Consider the following 22,303-nt stretch of genomic DNA (forward strand, 5'->3'; position numbering starts at 1 on the left):
CAGCGGGAACCCAAAGGCAGGGGCTGGAACTCTAGGAGCACGGAGTGGGTTCTGTCAGACAGAATGGATTCTGCTTTCCTTAACACCTAAAGAACTGATGTCATGATTGAACAGCCCCTTTTGTGAATACTGACTCATTGAACCAAATGACCAAATGTTTGTGCTGTTGCAAATCCTTCAGTGAGGTAGGGGTTGTCATCTTACCTGGTACATCTCAATGCGTTGCTCATTCTTCTTAGCACTAGAGTTGGGCACCCGCAATGCACGGAACTCTGCACGGAACAAGTTGGTGGAGTTTTTCTCCATCGCTGACACATTGAATCTGAACACTCTGGAGGTGATTCCCTTGGGACAGTAAGGGAGGTCATCTGCAAAATAAGTGTAAATTCAAGATTAACGTCATCTTGTACATTCATAAGCTATCTTGAAGAGAACACACTAGCCATTGCATGTGTCTCACCAATAACCAACCAAATATGTTTAAGAAAACTAAACTGAGGCTTAACAATGTGTATGCAGTTTCAACATTCAACTAAATATGGGTGCAGAGAGCTGATGACACCAAGCACTGTCACTAAGGGACTGGAAGGTGGTTATGCTTCTGAAGGCCCACAGCCTGATTAGGACTCACCAAAGTTCCAGTCAGACAGTTACATTTACATTTACATTCATTCAGCAGATACTTCTGGTTTGCAATGGCTGCAAAATGCTCACTTCTCAGCTCCTGTCTATGTGAAGACTCAGTGTTTGAAATTTGAAGGAGGCTACCTGTGACCTAACCACTGCATGGTAAATGTGAATCATTTAAAAAAAATGTTCTCCCAAGTGGCACAGAAATTGTGGAATTGAATCTTCAGATTGTATCAGTCCCAATTCTGTTTGTGGTGCTAACTCAGTAATATGTTCATGCTATGACTGTGTAAACGCATACGTATGAATAACCTCACAACATTTAAAATGTTTTCCTACTCAAGGGTATCATCACTTTTGAAATCTGACATTGGATTTGTACACATCCATTCGTTCTGAAGACGTTGCTCTGAAGACGTCAGGGTAGGATCAGGACTTTTGTTGCATAATTAGAATCGAGGAAAACTCAGGAAACACACAGAGGGTATATTTGCTGGGCAGCTTAGTCTTATGACCTAATTTAGAACATACAAACCCACACACCTCATTTAGGCAACAGTAAAAGGGAGAAAACCTTGCTGTGTACTAGCCTGTAAACATTACATCCCTATATCATACAAATCCAAAAATAGAGCTTCTGAGAAATGTGCTAGCTAGAGCCAAGCTAAACTATGAAACCCTCCCACATGTTGAGATGTCAAACCAACTGAACCAATGAACCAAAACATAGAATCCATTACACTGTTTGTCAAACTAAGGGAAATTCTCTTAATTTACATTTACATTTAGTCATTTAGCAGATGCTTTTATCCAAAGCGACACACAAAGGAGACACAAGCTACAAGCAATAGTGTAACAATAAATCCTACTTTACATAAGAAATAAAAAAGTGCAGAAATGTAACTACTGTTAGTGCGAGTTTAGTACTAGTTAGAGGAGATAGCATTAGAGGAAAGATAAGGAGAGGTAGAGGAAGGGAGGGGAAGTGCAAGTTAGGAAAGGAGGTGCTCTCTGAAGAGTTGGGTCTTCAAGAGCTTCATTCCTCTAGCTGTACATTCAATGTATGCGCTGAAAAAAAAAAAACCTCTGATGTTCCTGCACAGTCCTGACTTTGTAAATGGGAAACAATCAGCATGGCTTGGACTGAGCCATACACTATTCCAACCTATCAACAACCTTGCTTCAGAAGCACAGAAGGGATGGCTGTATTTAATTGTCTGTAACTTCAGCGACCTGTTGCCAGGATCGCAAACTCCAGGTGCAAATGGGTACCTTATAAAGAGACCACTGAGTGTGTGTGTAACTCTAACCTCTAATCATCACGTTTCTAGGACATATCATGCAGAACCGTGGTGCACTGGAGAGACTTGAAAACTCTGGACTCTGGGAAAAACATTGAGATGCAGCCACGGCAACGTTCAGGAATCACTTAGATATTGCCCAACTGACTTGGTCTTTCTCCATGCTATTTAGAGAACAAGTGTGCCAGGATTATTTCCTGTTCTGTATTTGACTCTGCCAAACCCTTTGGGTTTTGTTCTTTATTAAGATCTTATATATGATGAATATTTGGGAAATTAGGGAGTGCAATATAATTCGTTTTGACATCGTTTTGTTTAGATTAGTCAGGAGGATCGGTATTTAATTTATCTTTTGGTTTGTTTGGGTTGAAAGATAGCTGAGATCTGAGATCACTGAGACCACTAGCTGTGTTTTGATCATTAAAAGCTAATAAAATAGTAACATATACAATTAATGGTAAAATTTTACTTCACCCACTATCTTAAGGCTGACATAATGATGGTATCATTCTATTATTATTGGTAATTGTCAGCTTTCAAAATGTTCAAAGCCTACTTTTTTTCGAAACGTTTTCAAGTTTGACAACAAGTTTTTCAGATGATGGTAACATAACACATTGTCAACTTAATGATAACTAATGACTAAAATTAAGTATATTGTATTCGCTATGACATCTTTATGCCACTCTTATATCTTAAGTTGTGTACATATTACATTTAGTTTGTGTGCCAGATTTAAAATGTGTTCCCTGGTTTGTGTCGATCCACTCTCACTGAAAACCATTAGTGTGTCTGTTCCTTTTCATTAAATGATTGCGAAATTATTGAGATTCATTAATAACCCCTATCTATTAATAACCTCTAACCTGACTTGTCATTGCCATGCAAAAAATAGAATCGCTTCAAATGACATGCGTGCAAAAATCACATACACAACCATTAGTTTATTAGTTGCCTCAGTATTTAACACCATGGGTTCTTTTGAGTAAATATCTACGTTAACCAGCCATTTTCATCTTAATTCTTAGACACTTACATACCCTTTCTTTCGTTATCAAATTGGCCATCAATAACTTGTAAATTAGGGATACATGTGAATGTTTTGTGTTTCAAATATATGCAAATCTAAAAAACGTATTTCATGCTGTACATTAATCATTATTACACAGCAATGTGAATATCATAAAGCAACTACTGCTGTAACTACTACTAATAATACTACAACTACTAGGTTACTCGTCCTACTATTAATGTGACTGCAAAAACAGTAGCAGAAAACAGCTAAAAAGGAGAAAAAGACAGCAGTTGAAAGTACTGATTAGACTGTAAAAACACATCTGCCAGTTGGTGTAATGCTGACTATATTTTCAAAAGGATTGTGCATAGGAACGTTTCATAAACGAGGCCCATGGACAGAAACGATGCTGTCCAAGTTAAAAGGGCTGAAGTCATGAAATCAAAACCAAATGCAGTGCTGCTGAAGTTGGCTGACTGGATCGGACCTGCAGATGCCAGGCGAGGCTCATCCAATCTGGCTGTGGCACAACAGGAGCTCCCATCATTTGCCTGCTGCTGTTGTTGTGGGCAGACTGGTAGAGTATTACACTGCATTTTGTCGCCTACGATAAATCTGTCATTATGATGTAATGGCAGGTGCCACGTGTAAGGAACATGTGTAAGAAAAGAAGGTGTGGCAAGGTGGTCATACAGTCCCAACACTAAGTGAAGTGGCCATTAACCCTTTAAATACATTATCTTCTGATGCCCAAATGCCATGAGGTCCCTTATACTTCTGATACCATGGTTGCTTTATTTACATATCTTACTTTGCATATATCATTTGTACACTCTTGTCCCTAAAGCAGACTTGCTTGTAGAACTACTTTCCACAGTTTTGTTCTTATATTACAGCCTAAACTGCATTTCAATGGCCAAAGTCCTGTCATTGGCGCTGTACCTCTTGTTGCCAAGGGAATAGATGTCGCCACATAAGCTTTAAAAACATAAAAATGATAAGGGTTTTTATGACCATTTCTGACAATGGTTACATACAAAATATATGTTACAAAACCTTTCACTGACAGGTGATGTGTGGACAATTACATTTAAAAGCATAAAAAAAATTAGATGAGAAAGTTCAAATTTATTTTGGTGTGTGAAGTGATAGGATTTAAAGGCTGGTCTTGGGGATGACTATTGTTTTGTATGCCTCACAATGTCATTATTTGAGGAAAATCAAATGGATACTGGCACAATGGCCTTTGTATTTAATTAATTTCCCCACTTGGTAGATATTATTAGTTAGCTTATAAGGTATTCCAGCATCACATCTTGTCTGTGGGAAGTATTCGGTTGCCCTTTACTTGAAACCATGTCATAAATGTATGGTACTCTTTCTTTAGAGCCACAGGTAGTGATGGTGTCTTTAGCATGTGAATAGAACTGATGAAAGAGTGTGTGTTTAAACTGTCCTGGTGCTGTGAGGCCCTGTTTACACGGAGCCTGGATTGCCTGAATCCGTAAATACATTTTTCCCGGATCGGCCTCTCGTTTACACCAACCCGGCGGATTGGGTCACTGAATCCGCAACATTTTAAATCCGGTCTCCAGAGTGAGTAGATTCGAACCCGCCAGCGGATCCGTGTTCGTGGAAACCCAGGTCTGCACACTTTCTAACCCAATGACCTAATTGCTCCATGTGAACACCTCGCAACCTCAGCCTGAACCCTTATTTACCCCGCTGCGTCACTTCATAACAGCAACAACATAAACTAAATCGATGTTGTAGGACAGGGATGACATTAACAAGCCACACTTTAATCTATCACTGTTTAATCTATTTGCATCAGACCATTTTTCAAAACCATTTTTTAAAAGTGTCAGCAATAGCCTATATGAGCAAATCTGACGTGAAAAGATTTGTATCATAGACGGAAGTTTCAAAACGGTAACTTGCAGTGTAAGATGTATGATTCCCAGACAAGAAAACTTTCATGAATGCCAGAATTGTCCCGCAAACTTTGTATGGTGTTAACAAGAAATGTCTTAACTTGCTTCGAGAATGAGGTCCGTTATTATTGCAATATACAACTATACAATAGTTGAATACATTTTGTATTTACTATATCAGTAGGCTACTTTGTATGCACTAATTTCCCAATAGGCTACCGAGGCAAATTATATAGTAGGCTACCCTCAAGGTCAGAACACCTGCCAAGCGGCAAATGCGTGTAGATTTTGTTTTTGATGTGTACGTTTCGGAAGCCAACCAACACTTTGGCGGGTGACTTTTTTGCATTAAAATATCAGCATTGATGGCTTAGCGCCAATAAGATGCATGTTACGTTAGCTCTAGTCCTGTCAGACAACGATAGCTGCTTGCGTAGCCTACTAGCTAGCGTTAACGTTACTTCAGAGGTACAGTACGTGAAGGACAAAGCCGGCAACAATAGCCTACATTTGTTGTTAGTAATAAAACCATAAAATTGGAAGCAATTGTAAACCATGAAACATCCAGGATCAGCACAGGCTTTTAAACAACTCACAGACATGTAGTTTTGCACTTTGTTGCACATTGCTTTGTTACACTGATCTATACTCGTTATTATCAATACAAAATACAATCATTTTTCGCTTAACTTACAGTCTGCTCTGACCACTGTTTTTATTAACCAGCATAATGTGTTATTATGCAGATTAAATGTAGGCTATGTATGATACGTGACTCATGATTCATAAGGCTGTGAATATAAACTTTCAATCGAAAGATTGCTAGTTGGATCTCGACTTCTCTCACTTTAAGCGCATGCTCCATGCCGTCTTTACAGCAGATTCAACCACTCCGCTCCGCTCCAGCGTTTTCGTGTAAACGCAATTTTTTCTTGACACAGCTCCGTGTAAACGCAATAAAAAAAGGTACCGGATCCAAAAATGTTTCCGGATTCAGGCAATCCAGGCTCTGTGTAAACAGGGCCTAAGAGATGGACATACCTGAACACTGTCCGGGTGTTGTGACTATTTCACTTGTTTTAAGTACTTTTCAGTATAGTACGGTCATTCCATTCAGTGTACTAATCAGAAGGAAAAGCCGGTAAAACTTTATTTGAAGGGGTGTGCAATAAAGCCTGACATGACACGGTCATAACCATGACATGACACCTTTGTTATGACAACTTCACATTAACCAAGACGACATAACCTGTAAATATCTTTGTTATGATAACTTGACATCAACTAAGACAACATAACCTGTCATGAAACATGTCATGGCAGGCCCAACTATCAAACTAGCATTAGCTGTATGTTTTAATTAACTGTCACATAAACATTATAAACATTAAACTGTCATATGTGGTTGGTTTTGACAATATGACTGTAAAATTGTGTAAACTACAGCAGTACAGATGATTTTATAAAGGTGTCATGAAAAATTCCCTTGACCCCAACTACAGTGGTACCATTTGTCATAAGAAAGACATTTACAGGTTATGTTGTCATGGCTAAAGTCAAGTTATAACAGAGACATCCCTAACAAAGTCAACTTGACATCAGAAATTACATAATTTACAACATACAACAGTCATAAGCATTCATAAAGACTCTTATGTTATATGCATACGTGTTACCAAAAAGCCTTAAAGATTTATGGCAATGCCATTAGCGCATTGGTGTGATATTGTGGTGTGAAGATTGGATTTGAGATTCCAGACAAAACAGATCTAATTTTTCTCTGCATCGCTGACGATACAGCTGACTTCAGGGGGATACATAATGGTACTTTTATTTGATCAAAGAAAGTATGTGCAGTGCAATGCAAAGCAAGAACCTACAGAGACTGTTTTTACAAGCTGAATGGAAACATTCATTTACAATCAAGTCCCCCATATTTTATTACCCCCGTACTATTAATAAGGAGACAGCAATTTGTTTTGACTTCAAAGCTAAACACTTGAAAGTCATGAACCTCTATAGAAAATGCTCAGTCAGAGCAGTAATGCCCTAACACTTCTCTACCTTTATTATATATTTTCATAAACGTTTCACAGGAACAGTCTCTATAGTCAAGCATTCAGCCTTGGTTTTCCCCCTTCTGTGCCTTCCTTTCCTCTCCAAGCTCTCTTTTTTCTCTTTCCCTCTGTCCTTCCTTTCCTCTTCTTAGTCGTACTGAATGTAGAACGCCTCATTTTGCGTGGAGATTTGAAATTCTGATCAAGTCTTTGGTTTCCTTTTGGATGACCTCATTTTTCCTATTGCAATGGTTTTAGATGGATTTCAGATTATGGCTTATTTTTGCCAAGGCTTTAGTCTAGGTAATTTGTTCCATGGCTGTGAGAGTTGAGGATAGCTGGAATAATTGGAGTGAAGTTCAGGGGCTCATTTACGGTCCCCCACCTATTATAAGATTTAGGGAGAATGCCAGTTGGACAATCCTGACATCAGCTGGAAGACGACCTAAACCTTTTTTTTACCACGAATAAAAGTGCATACAATGATCAGGATAAAGGATCAATCACAGAGCACATCCTTGAAAGATCAATGATCAGGATAAAGGATCAATCACAGAGCACATCCTTGAAAGATCAATGATCAGGATAAAGGATCAATCACAGAGCACATCCTTGAAAGATCAATTAATAACAGGGCATTGGGCTGTAAGCACCTATGGCTACCCCTGGAATAAGGTCTCAGAGAATAAAAGTATCCCTGAGATGAAAGTTGAAAGAAAATGCAAATCAATAGTTTTTTGTTTCTGTATGTGTACAATCAACCAATGGAGAAGCTATGGTGGTCAACTAACAGGTGAGAAGTACCATATTGGCATATTTGGTTTTAACAAGTGACTAGTAAGTAGTAAGCCTGCCTCCCATGTTCAAGTCCAATGTCCAGAGTGTACAGGCTAGTGTCATCAGGGCAAGCAAGGCTAACAGTGCTTGACAAGCTAAGTCTAAAATTAGACATGAATTAAAATGATATTGGAGTGGTGAATATCTCTGTAACATAAACCTTGTCTCTTCATTTACAATCGAATATAACCTGTTTTTATCTAGGATTCTGTGTAAGATCTTACTTCGTTAAGCAGCATTAGTTGGAGATCAAATAAAGGCTACTGGCACCAAGGTTATGTCTGTTAAGATGATGCAAAATATGTATAACCTCTGTGCATTGTTGTTTAGACATTAAAAAATGTCCTCAGACATGCTTTGAGAAGAAACACTGCAATGTTTTCTTTCCTCCTTGAGCAGCTTTGCGTTCTTAGCCTAATTAACACGCTTGGCTATAATACAATAATGGCAGACAAAAAAGGTATCTTCACGCTGCTGAATTGGAGTAGTATTGTGAATGTCTTGAACAATCACAGTCAGTCCCAGCCCATAGCCACACACTTGTTCGCAGCACGTTATCAAAGCTCAAATGTACAGACAACTACTTATCTCTAGCTGCTATCCACAGTCATCTGGCATATGACTTTGTATGCCCCCTAGTTGATAGGCAGGCCTATCTCTCTACAAAATGCCATGCAAAGTTTAATGAGGAATTTGATTTGGCATTTGGCAAACTGTGCTACATTTTTTGTGATTTATGCAATTAGTAGCATTATTTAACAGTTTAAAGTAGTAACACAATTAGTTGATTTATTTGGCAAAAAGAACTGCAAAATGTGTAGATAGCTAGAATACAGCAAGATAAAGGGGAAATACACAGGGAAAACAGGAGGAAATGGCAGTAGTAATCCTTTTCAATAAGCAGTTTAAGCGCACAGTATGCCGACGGTAGTGGCATCGGTGTGTGTCTGTGACTCAGTGTGTGGGGGGGAGCTGCAGGAGGGCGATGGGTGGCATCAGCTCTGCTGGCCCACGTGTGCAAACCACACTTGACTTGCAGCCTAGGAGCCTTGTGGGTGCCGGGTGAAAGCATCCATGGGTTTTAGCCTCCTTGCCAGCATGTCTGCCTCGCTCAAGTCAAGTAAAGGACTGTGCCTCTCAAAAACCATGTTACTTTTATCTTGACAATCAAATGGTTTTCTATACCCATGTAACTTTACGGTTTTGTATTTTCGTTCTAGCAATCATGTTTTTGATATGCTTCTTGTAAAAAAGGTAAAATCTCGGTGGTTTATGCTGATGTGCTTTTTCAATGACAATCTTTTCATTGTTTCTTCCTGCCAGCCTTCAGTTGAGTTCACCTGAGTGGAGTCTTAACCTGTGGCTGTGTTCTTGGTTCTTGATCTTTCTATTGTGCGTACACATGTGGCTTTCCTTTTGTTTTGCTCTGCCATGTGCTTTTGTTTGCTTGCAGATTCTATGTGCTTCTGACCCCGCCCCTCACCTGTTACACCTCATCACCTGATGTGTTCCTCCTGTTTCTCATTGGTCTGCCTATCATATGTCTTCTGTTAATTAGTATTTAAGCCTTGTGTGTTCAGTTATCTGTCTGTCCTGAGATTGGGCAGAGGAAATGTTATGGTGCAGGCCTGCTTCAATGATGGTAGTGTAGAACCACAGCTCTGAAGAAGCAAGACACCAGAGTCCTGTCTGGCCAGGCCTGCACAATCACCACATTTGAACTTTATTGAGGTCTTGAGGGAAATCCTTCACTGAATGCTCAGACAACAAATGCCAATGAAGACCTACTAGAGAGGGTAGTTTGAAATGTCTTCTGAATGTTTTCTGCTTGTTTATGATGAGATCTCAACTCAGAAGCTTGCACATTTTGGGGTTATAAGACAGTATATAGAGCTCTACAAACAATCTGTTGCTTGCTAATTTAGACATTCAACAAATTCATCCAACAAATCAACAAATCAGAAGGCTAATTATGTCTAGTTATGAAAATCTATCTTCACTACATGGAAGTTACCACCAAGAAAAAAGTACAGTAGCACTTTACAGACTTTACAGATACTTTACACAACCCACAAAGTACTTGATAGTTTCAAAGTTGTTTCTTAACAATAATCCACAATTTGTGATAACAAGTCTGAAACAAAATGGTAATATTTTGTAGTTAATATGAAACTACTTTTAAAATGTAGTAGTATTGGTGAGATTTGAAATCTAGTCATGAAATGGGGATGGAACCGAATCTTGCTATTCTCCTGTTGTAACAGACATGAACTAAGTACTTACATATATGGTAAGAAATAATATAGGTATTGTTAATGACTCAGTGGAAGTCAATGGCATGCACTGGTCAATTGTGACAATAACAATTGTGTAACTGCCATGTTGCCAGCTCTCATAATCTTGGATGCCATTGAATGTTTGGATGTGATTTAGGCTGTTATGATTGATTGGTAACATTGATTACCAACAATGGTACATGATATAGTATTTAATGTCATCAGAAACAATCAAATAATATGGAATCTGCCATGACACATTAAGGGTGTGGTCATGTTTTGTGATGGAGGGTTCAAGCTAGTGTTACCTTTAAAATAAATTACTGTGCAAAACAGGTTTTCAGTATTGACTAAAAGTACTCAAACCTGTTAGTTTCTAATGTAGTTGTTGCTTTACCCAAAAGTAACAAAGCTAACATTAGTGTGGTGCATGGAAAGGTTAGCCATAAAAAGTTATATGTGAACTATTTAATTTTATATAATACTCTGCACAAGACCTGAAACAGACTGATCAAGATGGCCAATCATGTTTGTTTTGCAAATGGAGGGTTTACAAAAATGAAGATTATGGCCATTACCTAAACCCCCTACCTGATACACTATGATGATACGATGATAAAATCACTGATAATTCTACTAACCTACACCCCAAAGTATCACAGCAAGATAATAAGGCAGATTATTTTAAATTCATGTGAAATAACTAGTCAGACACCCCAGCAGGACAGCTCATATGCTAGCAAACTAACTTACAGTATTAACATTAGTACGTTCGAAAATGCCATAGCTGGTTCTCCTCTTCCAAAACACACCAAAATTGCCCTATAAAGCACACTGAATTGTCAGAACCTGCATTTCAATGTGAACTGTTTCATGTTTCTGCGGATGGTCATTTTCTGCATTGTTTTCAAGGGGCAACAAATATCAGTTCATTGTTTCAGTATTTAACTGAAACTGAAACTAAGTGTGCAAAGGGTGGGAGTCTTCATTTCAAATGGAGCCTGTTATTTGCTGTAATAGTCTGGTGGTGCACAGGGAGTCTAGGTTAAGTTGTGACTCACCAATCAGCAAGGTAGACCATTTAACAATTTGATTCAGAGAGTTTCTGCTTTTTAAGGATAGGTTTCCAAACCTCCAAAGGGATTCATATTAATTAAATAAAAGCACGGTAGAATAAGTTCATCATGGTTTGCTCGGAGTGGAAATAACATGGTTTCTCAGAGAGACCAAACGCTGCTACCGCTTTCTGCACACAGTTTCACAATCTGCTTCAAAGTTCAGTTTTGAATCGATAATTGTCCCCAAAATATTTGTAACATTGTACACATTCCACTGTCTTACTCTTGATGGATATGGCTTCCTGTGTGGTATACAGTATACATGAAATATAAACATTAATAGTGGAATAAAGAATTAATAGTGGATAATAATGTAACAGCCATATTCCACTGCTTTGCAGAGCTCTATGACCATGAAATTTAACGACTGCGGCTTTGTAGCTTTGTAGAACACTCTCTATGCGAGACGGCAATAGCTTTGCCAAAACCTTAACATCAGTATTGAGACATAGGGGCCTATAGGAACTAGATGAATCAGGGTACTTCCCATCTTTTAGCAGAAGGTAAAATCAAGGTTTGTCTTAATGTCTCTGTGTGTGTGTGTGTGTGTGTGTGTGTGTGTGTGTGTGTGTGTGTGTGTGTGTGTGTGTGTGTGTGTGTTGGGGGTGTGTGTGTGTGTGTGTGTGTGTGTGTCTGTGTGTTGGGTGTGTGTGTGTGTGTGTGTGTGTGTGTGTGTTGGGGGTGTGTGTGTGTGTGTGTGTGTGTGTGTGTGTTGGGGGGTGTGTGTGTGTGTGTGTGTGTGTGTTGGAGGGGGTGTGTGTGTGTGAAACTAGCTTCAGTGACTCCTCATAGACTAGGAGCCGCATGACGTTTTTTTTTAGCTGGTGAGCCAAAAGACAACTGGCCTTGTCACCAAACTCATAATAGGTGCCAGTGCAGTACAGTTCCAACCTCTTAGCTGCACCTGCTGATAAAATATCAAATTCTGCCTGAAGGTTGAGGCGCTGTTTATAGAGCTCAGCTCAGGAGAAGGATTCAGGTCAAGGTTGAGAATGGCACTGGGAAGTTCCTCCTGTCTAGCTTTCCTAGTTTTATTTTGATGTGAAGAATATGAAATAATTTGACCTCTAAGATTTGAGTCTCCATAATAGAGAGTAAAAAGTGCTATCTGTGTTATAATCAGGAAAGGCTTGCAAAAGGCTGGATCAGATAAAAGTTGAGGATTGAGTCTCCAAGGGGGGGCGGTTTGTACGATGGGAGGAGAGGATTATGTCAAGGACCAATGGAGCATGATCCATATGACATAGGAGAAGGAATGACTATTCTCTCGATTGAGGGTTGTGAAATCTCCAGGGATCAACAGACAATTTTTAATTATGCAAACAATAATTTATTCTGCGCTCTTGTTCCTTTCGTCCCCCTAACAGATTCAGAATTACCTTCATGACATCTCCAATTTGTGTGGCTTCTTCTTCTTTTTAGGTGACCTGCAGCACTGTGCTCGTATTAATGTTACAACACGAGAACATGCATGTAGCAAACATAAAGGAATATTAAACGATCATGTCATATATTATGATATATATTATATATTGGATAATTTCATTACACAGATTACTGAGGTGCATTTACAAGCTGCTAGGTGGCTTGATCAAACATTAGCCATCTCTCTGTAGCTAGCTACCTTCATAATTAAAGATAGCTAGCTAGATAGCTCCGTAGCTAGCTGACATTCCTTTCATAAATAAAGATAAACGGCTCATGGAACAGCTTACATCCACGATCCAGTTTGGATCATTTTGTTTTGCTATTTTTTGTCTTTCCAGCCAAACAGGCCATCCACCACAACATCAGCATCAATATTGACTCCTTGTCTCTTGTTCCATCCAAAACAGCAAGAAACCTCGGGGTCATTATTGATGACCAACTGACTTTCACGGACCACATTGCCTCTGTCTCTAGGTCCTGCCGCTTTGCGCTATTCAACATCCGCAAAATCAGGCCGTACCTAACCCAGTATGCCACCCAGCTGCTGGTGCAAACCTTGGTGAATTCACGCCTTGATTACTGCAACGCCCTCCTAACGGGCCTGCCGGCTTGCGTGGTGAAACCACTACAAATGATCCAGAACGCGGCGGCGCGTCTGGTGTTCAACCAACCGAAGAGGGCACACGTCACCCCGCTACTCATTGACCTCCACTGGCTGCCTGTAGCTGCTCGCATTAAGTTCAAGTCACTTATGCTTGCCTACAGAGTGCTTGATGGTTCTGCTCCCACCTACCTAAATGCTCTTGTAAGGGCAAATGTTACACCCAGGATGCTGCGCTCTTCTAGTGAGCGTCGTTTGGCACTGCCGTCTGTGCAAGCACGGCAGTCCAGACTATTCTCATTTGTAGTTCCACGTTGGTGGAATGAGCTGCCCAGCACTACCAGAGCAGGGGCGTCCCTCTCTACCTTTAAGAAGCTTTTGAAGACCCAACTCTTCAGAGAGCACTTCCCGTCCTAACTGGCACTTCGACTAGTGCGTAACTTGCAATTACAGCAGTTACACTTCTGCACTCTTTCTTTCTTTTTATTTCATTTTGTTATATTTCTAATGTAAAGTAGTATTTATTTATTGTTACACCAGGTTCTATTGCTCGTAGCTTGAATATTCTCTCCCTTGTACGTCGCTTTGGACAAAAGCGTCTGCTAAATGACTAAATGTAAATGTAAATGTAATTCTTGTACACCAGTGGCATGCGGTGACTTGTAACTATAGGCAATCCACCCCCCCCCCCTGCTGCTTTTGTAAAAGAGCTACTACAACAGCCTTTCTTCCCTGTGTTTTCCCCATGTGTGTTTGACAGGTGAACATTGTTTCAATGCAACGCTACACCCCCCACTTCTGTTCAAAATGCTCCACCAGTCCAGCCATTTTCACCTCATCTGGAAGGTGCACAAGCTCATTGAGGACCAATTAGTTAATTGCAGTGCAAGACTCGCTCACCACACATCGCCACACTGTTGTTATACCAACTCTGAACAAGTGGGCAATACTACGGTCCTCCAAAGTCACTTTCCACAATGCTATAGCATCACATTTTGTTTCGTGGCTTTGGTGCCGTATTGGATAGGCTGTAACGAACAAACGTTTTGAAAATTTGAAACCCATCTGATAACTTTTGTGAGGCTTGGTCTGAAGATCATTTGTAGCTAACAAAGTATTACCAGACGCAATAATTGTTTATTTAAGGCAAACATATAAACAGGTATTAGCCAAAACAACTGCACCCCGTAGTTGTCAGATGATGTAAATTCTTTTGAGCTTCCTCAAAATGGGGTCCTGAGTCCATGTACCAAATATGGTTTTAAGACATCAAAGCGGTGCTGAGATATGACCTCACTCCTTGTTTGCCGGCTTTGCCACTGATATTGATAAGCTGTGACGGGTAAACACTATTGGAAATCAAAAAGCCATATAGAGACCCTTAATAAGGCTTGGTCTGAATACAATCTGCGCCAATTACCAAAAAAAATGTGGCCTGTGAAATTTCCATAAAATCCAATATGGCAGGAATTGACTGCATTGATTGGATTGGATCTTGATCCCAAAGATTCCAATGGTATCTCATTTTTAAAAATCGGGCATACGGTTCAAAAGTTACCTACATAAATGCACCTCCAATTATGACCCGTTGGTGGCGTTAGAGTGCTCTGGGCACAAACATGAAAAGAATCAGGGAACTGTCTCTAATCAGTGTGCCTAAATTCAAACATTCTTACAATACCATTCTAGGGTCTGCCATAAAGTCCAATGTCGGAGGAAAGAAGATGCATAATAATAAGTTAAGGTACAAACACAATTGGGGGCCTACGCAGCTCTGCAGTTTGGGCTCCAATTATTCCATATTTCTACAGAGAAATAAGTATGGTAATATACACAGGCCAATGAGAATCTCAAGAAGAAGAAGATTCCATCATTAAATATGCAGTTCAAGGAAAAGCCATTACTTTAGTTTATCTAAATGTAATGAGAGTATACATAACAGTATATTCACAGTGACAGTCACTGTCATTCTCTGCATTCTCCAAGTTGGCCAGACCTCATGTGAGGGATTACCTCATGGAAAGGCAAGGGGGAAGAAAAAGGATCATTCCTTCCTGAAAACCATCTGTGAAACTATAGGGGCCAAACCCACAATCCCTTTTGTACTGGCTATCACAGCAAATAGTGTGTATATTCTTGCCTATTGAATTAGGACTGATTATGTTATGGACTTTGCAACTTGAAAGCAGTAGCCCTCTAATTTGACTTCCATATTAGCAGCCAGAGAGTCTTTATTTATTTGTGTGTCTGTATGTGTCTGTCGTGGTTATGCCATGTCAAAAAAAAATAGGTATGTATTATTCTTATAAATAAACAATTCACTTTAACACAGAATCTAAATTACTTCTTTAATGTATTTTATTTTTTTATGTATGAAATATGTACAACCAAAATCACACACACAAATATTAGACAAAACATTTGCCATTCCAGTTGGGATTTATTACACTGAACTTGTTTTACATAAAACTGTCTCCATAGGCACAATGTGTTACAAGTTACAAGTTACAAGTCTTTTATTGTCAGATGCACAGAATGACACAGGGTCAGACTGTTTGGAGGGCAACGTGTGGTGTTTTGAGAGAGAAGAATACATTTCATGATCAACATTACTGCAGTTGACAGAAAACCCAAGTTGAATTGCCTAACTGTGGTGTCAAATTATCACAAATATTTCTACATCTTGTCACAAGCTGTGATGCAGCAGGTTAGTAAAAACATTTTCATTTGAGCGATTAGATTTAGATACATAAACAATGAACCAGAAATGAATGTTAGCTGATATTTATTGCTCCTTTGGAACCCATGCAGACAACTCTGTGATTTTCTGTCTTATAGGAGCATTTACAACCACCATCTTCAGAAACGTTAGATGGTTCACATTGAAATGCACGATTTGACAAATGAATATGCTTTGTAGGGCAGTTTGTGGTGTGTTTTGTAAGAGAAGAACCAACAACATGTTTGAGCTAATAAACATTAACGCTGTAAGGTTGCTAGCAAACCAGATGGCTTGTGGAGGTGTCTGACTATCTATGACTATCTTATTTTGCTTTGATACTTAGGTTACCTTTTACGTACGTTTTACGTACGTTTTACGAACAGTTTTCATTTGTGTGATTATGTTAGGTCAGTGGAAACGTTAAATTGACCAATGAGACTTCATCGCTGAATTATTTCACCAGCTCTAACCCTTTCAGAGTAGGGGTGACAAAAAGACAATATAACGTAATAGTCAATATTATACCATATAAGTCTGTTTCATTAAAAGACTAGTTCTCAAACTGGGGGACAACCTTGCAAGTGGGGCGTGTGGTTGTAGACATCTCGCTCACAAAATGCAAAGGGCATACGACCTTGGACTTTTCACTCGCAAAATGCAAGGGACGTGGATTAAAAAAATCACTGACACCTTTGTCTGAAGGTTAGCATTTAAAATCTCAACAATGAACTGTCAACAGATGTCAACAGGTAGGCCTAGATAAGACATCTGAAACGAAGGCTACCACTATCGATAGTTTCGCAGTTTTGCCATCTTGGAATAGTGTTAACAACAGCCTTTCAAAAGGTTATTACTATCTCTCCATTTAGTTTTTCAAACATAACCTTAGCCTTATAACACTGCTACTGCTGTACACTTTTTTTAATCTCCTCTCGTTTCTGTCTTCCATCATTCCATCTCTTTTCTCCTCCTACTGAGCTCAGCCTTGAGATTCCCAACACTATTGCACAATGCGAGATTAAACATCAAAAGTTATTTAACCTCTGGTTTCTGAGCGAATTGTTATTGCTCCCACCCAATGTGGTTTGTGTCTAACTTTGCTAGCATATTAAGGTGCTAGCATTGTAATCACCCTTAGCCTACTGAGCAACAGTCTCTTGCCTCTATTGTATACTTATTCATGTTACATTCTTACATAACCACAACACCAACACATTTCCTCTTAACAGATCATCCAAAAGCCTTACTTTCAATTTGAGAAGTATAGGCTAGCAAACTATGGATACAATTTTAACTCGAAAGAAAATAGCTGCTCCGACTGATGCCTTGCCAGTTAACAAAAAAAAAAAGAATTGATAGAAACGCTCTGCAAACACTTTGGTGTTTCAGTAACTGGCACATCAAAACAATGTTTGGGACCCAGTTGTCTGCACAGCAAAATATCTCTGTTTATAAATGCAGGAACCGCTTATTGAGCTGGAGAGTATCGCAGGTTGAAGCACCTTTTTGGCTATAGGGTTAGGGATGTGATGGTGAAGTGCACTGACCTTATGTAAGATACCTTTTTACTGAACATTACGAAATGCATTTTTAATAGCTAATTGTGTGCCGACTGCCTATGTGTTCCAGAATGTCAGTGGCTCATTTGTTGACGTATCTGTAAAGTTTGTACTTTTAAGCATTTTAACACTTCCTGGTTCCAAAGAAAAAATCCCTATGGAGAAATGAATGGGTTTTCGCAAACTCTGCAAAAATAAGGTGTGAGTGCCCACTTTTTGTTTTGTGCTCAATCAAAGTTTTATGGTATACCACCACAGCACTAGCGTGATGTATGAGCACCTGAAGAGAAAACACACAGGCGAGGCGCTATTCTGGATGATGAACCTCCAGAAAAGGTAGAACAACCGTAAGTGTTTACCATTAGTAGAGAGAGCTTTTTAAAATATGTTGTCCTTGTGGCTGTTAAATACACTCATTGTTAAAGCCATGAAGTTGTCTGCCAGCTACCTTGGAATTGAATTGAATAAGTGTTTGAGAAAATGTTTAGGCTAGAATCTGGGGGTTGATTGACGGTGCCAATGTGTGTTTTCGTGCATATTAGGCTTGATGGGAATTATTTTATTTCTGCCATTATTTTGCAGTCAGTTGTGCACTGTTGTCGTATCCTGCCATTCTTGCTATCCTGTATAACTCAAATTCCCATGCACCATGTCAGCCAATATAACTACTGTACTGTGTAGGAGGGCTTTTACAGATCTGTTTATCAAATTGATGTTTACTAACCAGAATGTTCTCTCTTATAGCATGACCTTTGCCCGCATAGGCCGATCGATGTGAAAACATTGTTCTTCATCACCATAAACATTAAATACATATACGCACATTAGGCAACCGAGTTCTGCCCACTCACTTTGTCTCTTTTCTTCCCCTCCTAGTCTAGACTGTCTCCACCGTGGGATGCTGCTGTAGTCTCTCCACCTAATCTACTTTCAGAAACCCTCTGCCTACACCTATCCATCCCCACCACTACATCTACATACTCTGTTCTAGCCTATTTGTGTGTAATGTTAATAATTGCCACCATCAACATAGTTTTTTCTTTAATTGCTCTACTTACTCTTGCAATAGAAACCTTACAAGTACACTGTATACCCACTTAGCTGTTCTACAATACTTGAATGCTCTCTTCCCAATCCATTATTAGTTTTGTATGTAGCATGTATATACCGTCATGTTTGTACTGTATGTTTCATGTACATTTGCCAGATGTATGCTAGCTAGATGAATTAATCTGCCATGTTTCTGATTCTCTCCCATCCCCTTCCTTCTGCACCCTCCCACCAAACCCACCCCCCTTTTCTATCTGTACCTGGATGGCTCCACGCACCCCCCCCCCCCCCCCCCCCCCCCCCCCCCCCCCCCCCCCCAACACACACACCCACACCCCTATGAGCTGAGGTTCTCCCCAAGGTTTCCTCCTGTTAACGGGGAGTTTTTCCTCCTTGCCCCTGTCGCCTTTGTGCTTGCTCCAGGGGGCTCAGGCTCTGTAAAGCGCCTTGAGACAATGTTATTGTTTTGGCGCTATATAAATTAAATTGACTTTAATAGTCTACCTTACTAACCAGCAAAAACATTCCTTTTTTCCATGGGAAAGCCATCACTTCCTAATTACGCATCTTAAGTTCAATCGCTCATGATGATCATATAGCAATAATAGTAATATAAACCATTATTGACTGATTCACCACAATAGAAAATAGACCACCTAGACATATTGTGTTTCTATCCCATGCCTAAATGTGCCCTTTGCTTTATTTGGTTTTGCTAGGATAGGTGTGTTACCAAAAATATAGTAGGAAGATCAACTACAGAACCGTACAAACGTTTAGGGTAGCCACTCGCCTGAGTAGCCTATTTAGCCTCAACATTCCAAAGGTTCATGACTTACTGTTTTCTGGTAGTCCTTGAATCATATTGAACTTGTATATCTCCTTTGCGTAGTATTCCGTCTCCGTGTTATCTTGTCCACAGCTTTGCTGTCGGTGCAGTCCCAATTCCTCTATTAGTTCCCTCGTACTATTGTAAAGCGCCAGTACCTGAAATGGGACATGATTCGGACCCAGGGCCTGTGGTGGGCTGGTAAGTCGCAATTTGCTAAGAATCTGTCCCCGGATCGCCTCCACTCTCTTCTTTTTAATGTGATCGATGTCCACAGTTGTACAAGTGGATAGTGATAATGTCATGGTTACGCAGTTAAGCAATAGGAAAAACAAAACTGCTCTGCCTAGATGCATGGCTTCTTCTATTCACACTCCTATTGTCAAAATAATCTAAATAAGAGTTCGCAGAGTGGGTAACTTATATTATGTTTCAGCGGAGTATAATTCAAGCAAAGCTTGATATGAAAAGGCAAATCCCAAATTATCCTTTTAGTTCGAGTGTACTGACTTTGTCCATGCGCTTCTCAGTCCGTCAAATTTCATGTTGTTAATCCAGCAGTTGCGACCAATCCATTATGTAATCCAAGTTTGCATTTCTCTTATTTTTCATAATTTCGCTTAGTTAGGAGCAACGTGCGTTCTGAGAAAACTATTCAACAGATATCTCGCTCCTCCCTCTGGTATTTCACGCCCTGTCCCTTTTTCATTTCTTCACCATCCGAAAGGTTTTCACGTTTGATAGTCTCACTGCCAGGTCTGCATTTCAATAAAGTCTGCTTCATTTTTCCATTGCAGTCTCAGTTCCCAGCTACGTTTCGGTCATTGATTCAACAGATTCCTTTGTGCTTTGCCCAAGCTTAATAAAGACAGATTAGTCTGACGTGGGGACGGGGGTTGAGGAGGTACCGCAGGTTAGCGTCCCTGTGTGTGTGGAGTTTTCTGGAGGCTCACATACAGCAGGCTAAGTGCAAACTTTATCAAACATTACGTTTTCGCGGTAGTGTAGTTGATTTAATTACAAATATTAGTGAGTCAACATCAATAGGCAAATTTGAATCTCAGCTGTCATTAGTTTCGTATACACCTTTAAATAATATTGGCCTCTTGAAAATCATTGTGCGCGCATGTTTCCACGTAAAACACATCTGTTTCAGAGAGGAACCTCTGCAGAAACAACACCAATCCCCCTAGTGGATATTTTTGGCAAGATGTAGCCTAATTTCTATTTGGAGAAACGCCAGTAAACCCGTTTCTGTTTTAATGCAAGTGGTTTTATCTTAAATATCTCAGTTGCAGGCCTACCAGTAGCCTAGGCTAATAACGTATTTTGTACTTGTCAGAAGAAGAATTAAAGATATTTGTAATTCAATGTAATTCCATCTGAACTAGTCACAGTTGCATCATGTGCAGGTAGACTATTTCATTACATTTTAACTTGCCATATGTTAACTTACCTTTGACTTCCCTTATCTACAAATTAAATTGTTAAAATGTAATTCGATTTTTACTAGTAGTACACATCAAGGGTGTCTAGTTTGTCTTCAATAAAATAAAATATAGCCTAGTTGTTAATATTAAAAACATAACTATGCTATGACTGTCAAAATAAATGATGGATAGGTAGACTTCTTCCTGTTAGAGTGGAATTGGAGGCCTACATATCTTTAAATCTGAATTTCTAGTGAGAAAAGAGATACAGATATGAACAGACATTTTAAATCTGTGGTTTATGTATCTCTGGTTTTTCACTATTGAATAGCACTGCAATGTTAATACAATTGGGAAAAAATCATGAACATATAAGTATGCTTATATCCAATAACATGCAAAGAAATATGTACGTAAAAATAAGAGAAAAAAATAAGATAAGGGAGAAAAAGAAACCCTTTTTCATACCCCCACCCTACAAAGAAACTAGTCTCATACACATGAGCAAAACAGAACAGCACTCCCCTATATATTGCAAGCATAGACAAATAAACATAGATGCCAGATTGCCCTCTAAAGTCTATTGTGTGCGATATATTAACATGTCCGCCATGTTGGTCAGAGCAAAACTTAGCAGCAAACCAATGCTCACAATGTGAAACTGCTGTTCGCACTAAAAAGCTGTCTAACTTGGACATTTCTCATTCTCATTTTATATTTAAGGGTTTACGCTCTACATGTAAAAAATTGTTTTTACGTGTTGGAAAATAAATCACTTTTTGGAGATTTAATAAAAATCAGACACTTGTGACTGTATATTTTTTCATATTTATTTCCGTCTTTGACAAATTTCTCCAAAAGGTCTCAGCTATGATGGTTTAAAATACAAGATGAACCAACCACTGCTATTTGATCTTGCAGCTTCTCATGTTAAGGAACACCGTTACCTTATATTACCTCAGGAAGGTTTCTGACAATCAACATTTAACAAAAAATAACAATTGTGAAGCTTCACATGGAAAAGATCATTCCCATTTGTCTGGAAGGTGCTATGATTTGTACACACTCCGTGGAGCCCATTTCCCCACTGCTTTCCACTCACACATCATTTTGTTATTGACTTCCACTGATTTCCACCCTAACCTTTGTGGCGGTGCCAGAGGCCAGTGCAGCCTTTTCATATATCTCTATGGTTACAAGTCTAGAGTGTTCATGTAGAAACATCTGGGGAGCATAGAGTGCGGGTCTGAACGTGTAAAAGAAAGGATGGCCAGAACTACTGAGAACAGATACTTTACCTTTCACAGAGTATCAGATCCTTTCCAAGTCCACTGTGTGAGCAGGTGGGCATGATGTCTTTCTAGTGTGTCAAAATGAGAACGACAGAGGAAAGCAACAAAGTGGAATTTACACTTGGATATTTGAATGGTGTTTGGTGACAATCCAAGCAAAGCTGCGTGTGGACATTGTTCAAGAGGCATTTGAAATACGTCTCAAAGCAAGGAGAACACAGATC

The 22,303-nt window shown here is 39.4% G+C and overlaps 1 protein-coding gene across 1 annotated transcript in view; it reads right to left on the reverse strand.

Annotated features, from left to right (window-relative positions):
• Nucleotides 1–20,312, reverse strand: part of tgfb3 (transforming growth factor, beta 3) — a 39,464-nt gene extending 19,152 nt beyond the window's left edge. Inside the window, exons 1-2 of the mRNA XM_012838061.3 lie at nucleotides 19,368–20,312; nucleotides 205–368 (exon numbers count right to left, since the gene is read on the reverse strand). Coding sequence (XP_012693515.1) covers nucleotides 205–368; nucleotides 19,368–19,713 — 510 coding nt within the window. The 5' untranslated portion in view covers nucleotides 19,714–20,312. The remainder of the gene's footprint in view (nucleotides 1–204; nucleotides 369–19,367) is intronic.
• Nucleotides 20,313–22,303: the final 1,991 nt, after the last annotated feature.

The sequence above is a fragment of the Clupea harengus genome, chromosome 14 (genome assembly GCF_900700415.2).
Source record: "Clupea harengus chromosome 14, Ch_v2.0.2, whole genome shotgun sequence".
In the NCBI taxonomy this organism is placed as follows: domain Eukaryota; kingdom Metazoa; phylum Chordata; class Actinopteri; order Clupeiformes; family Clupeidae; genus Clupea; species Clupea harengus.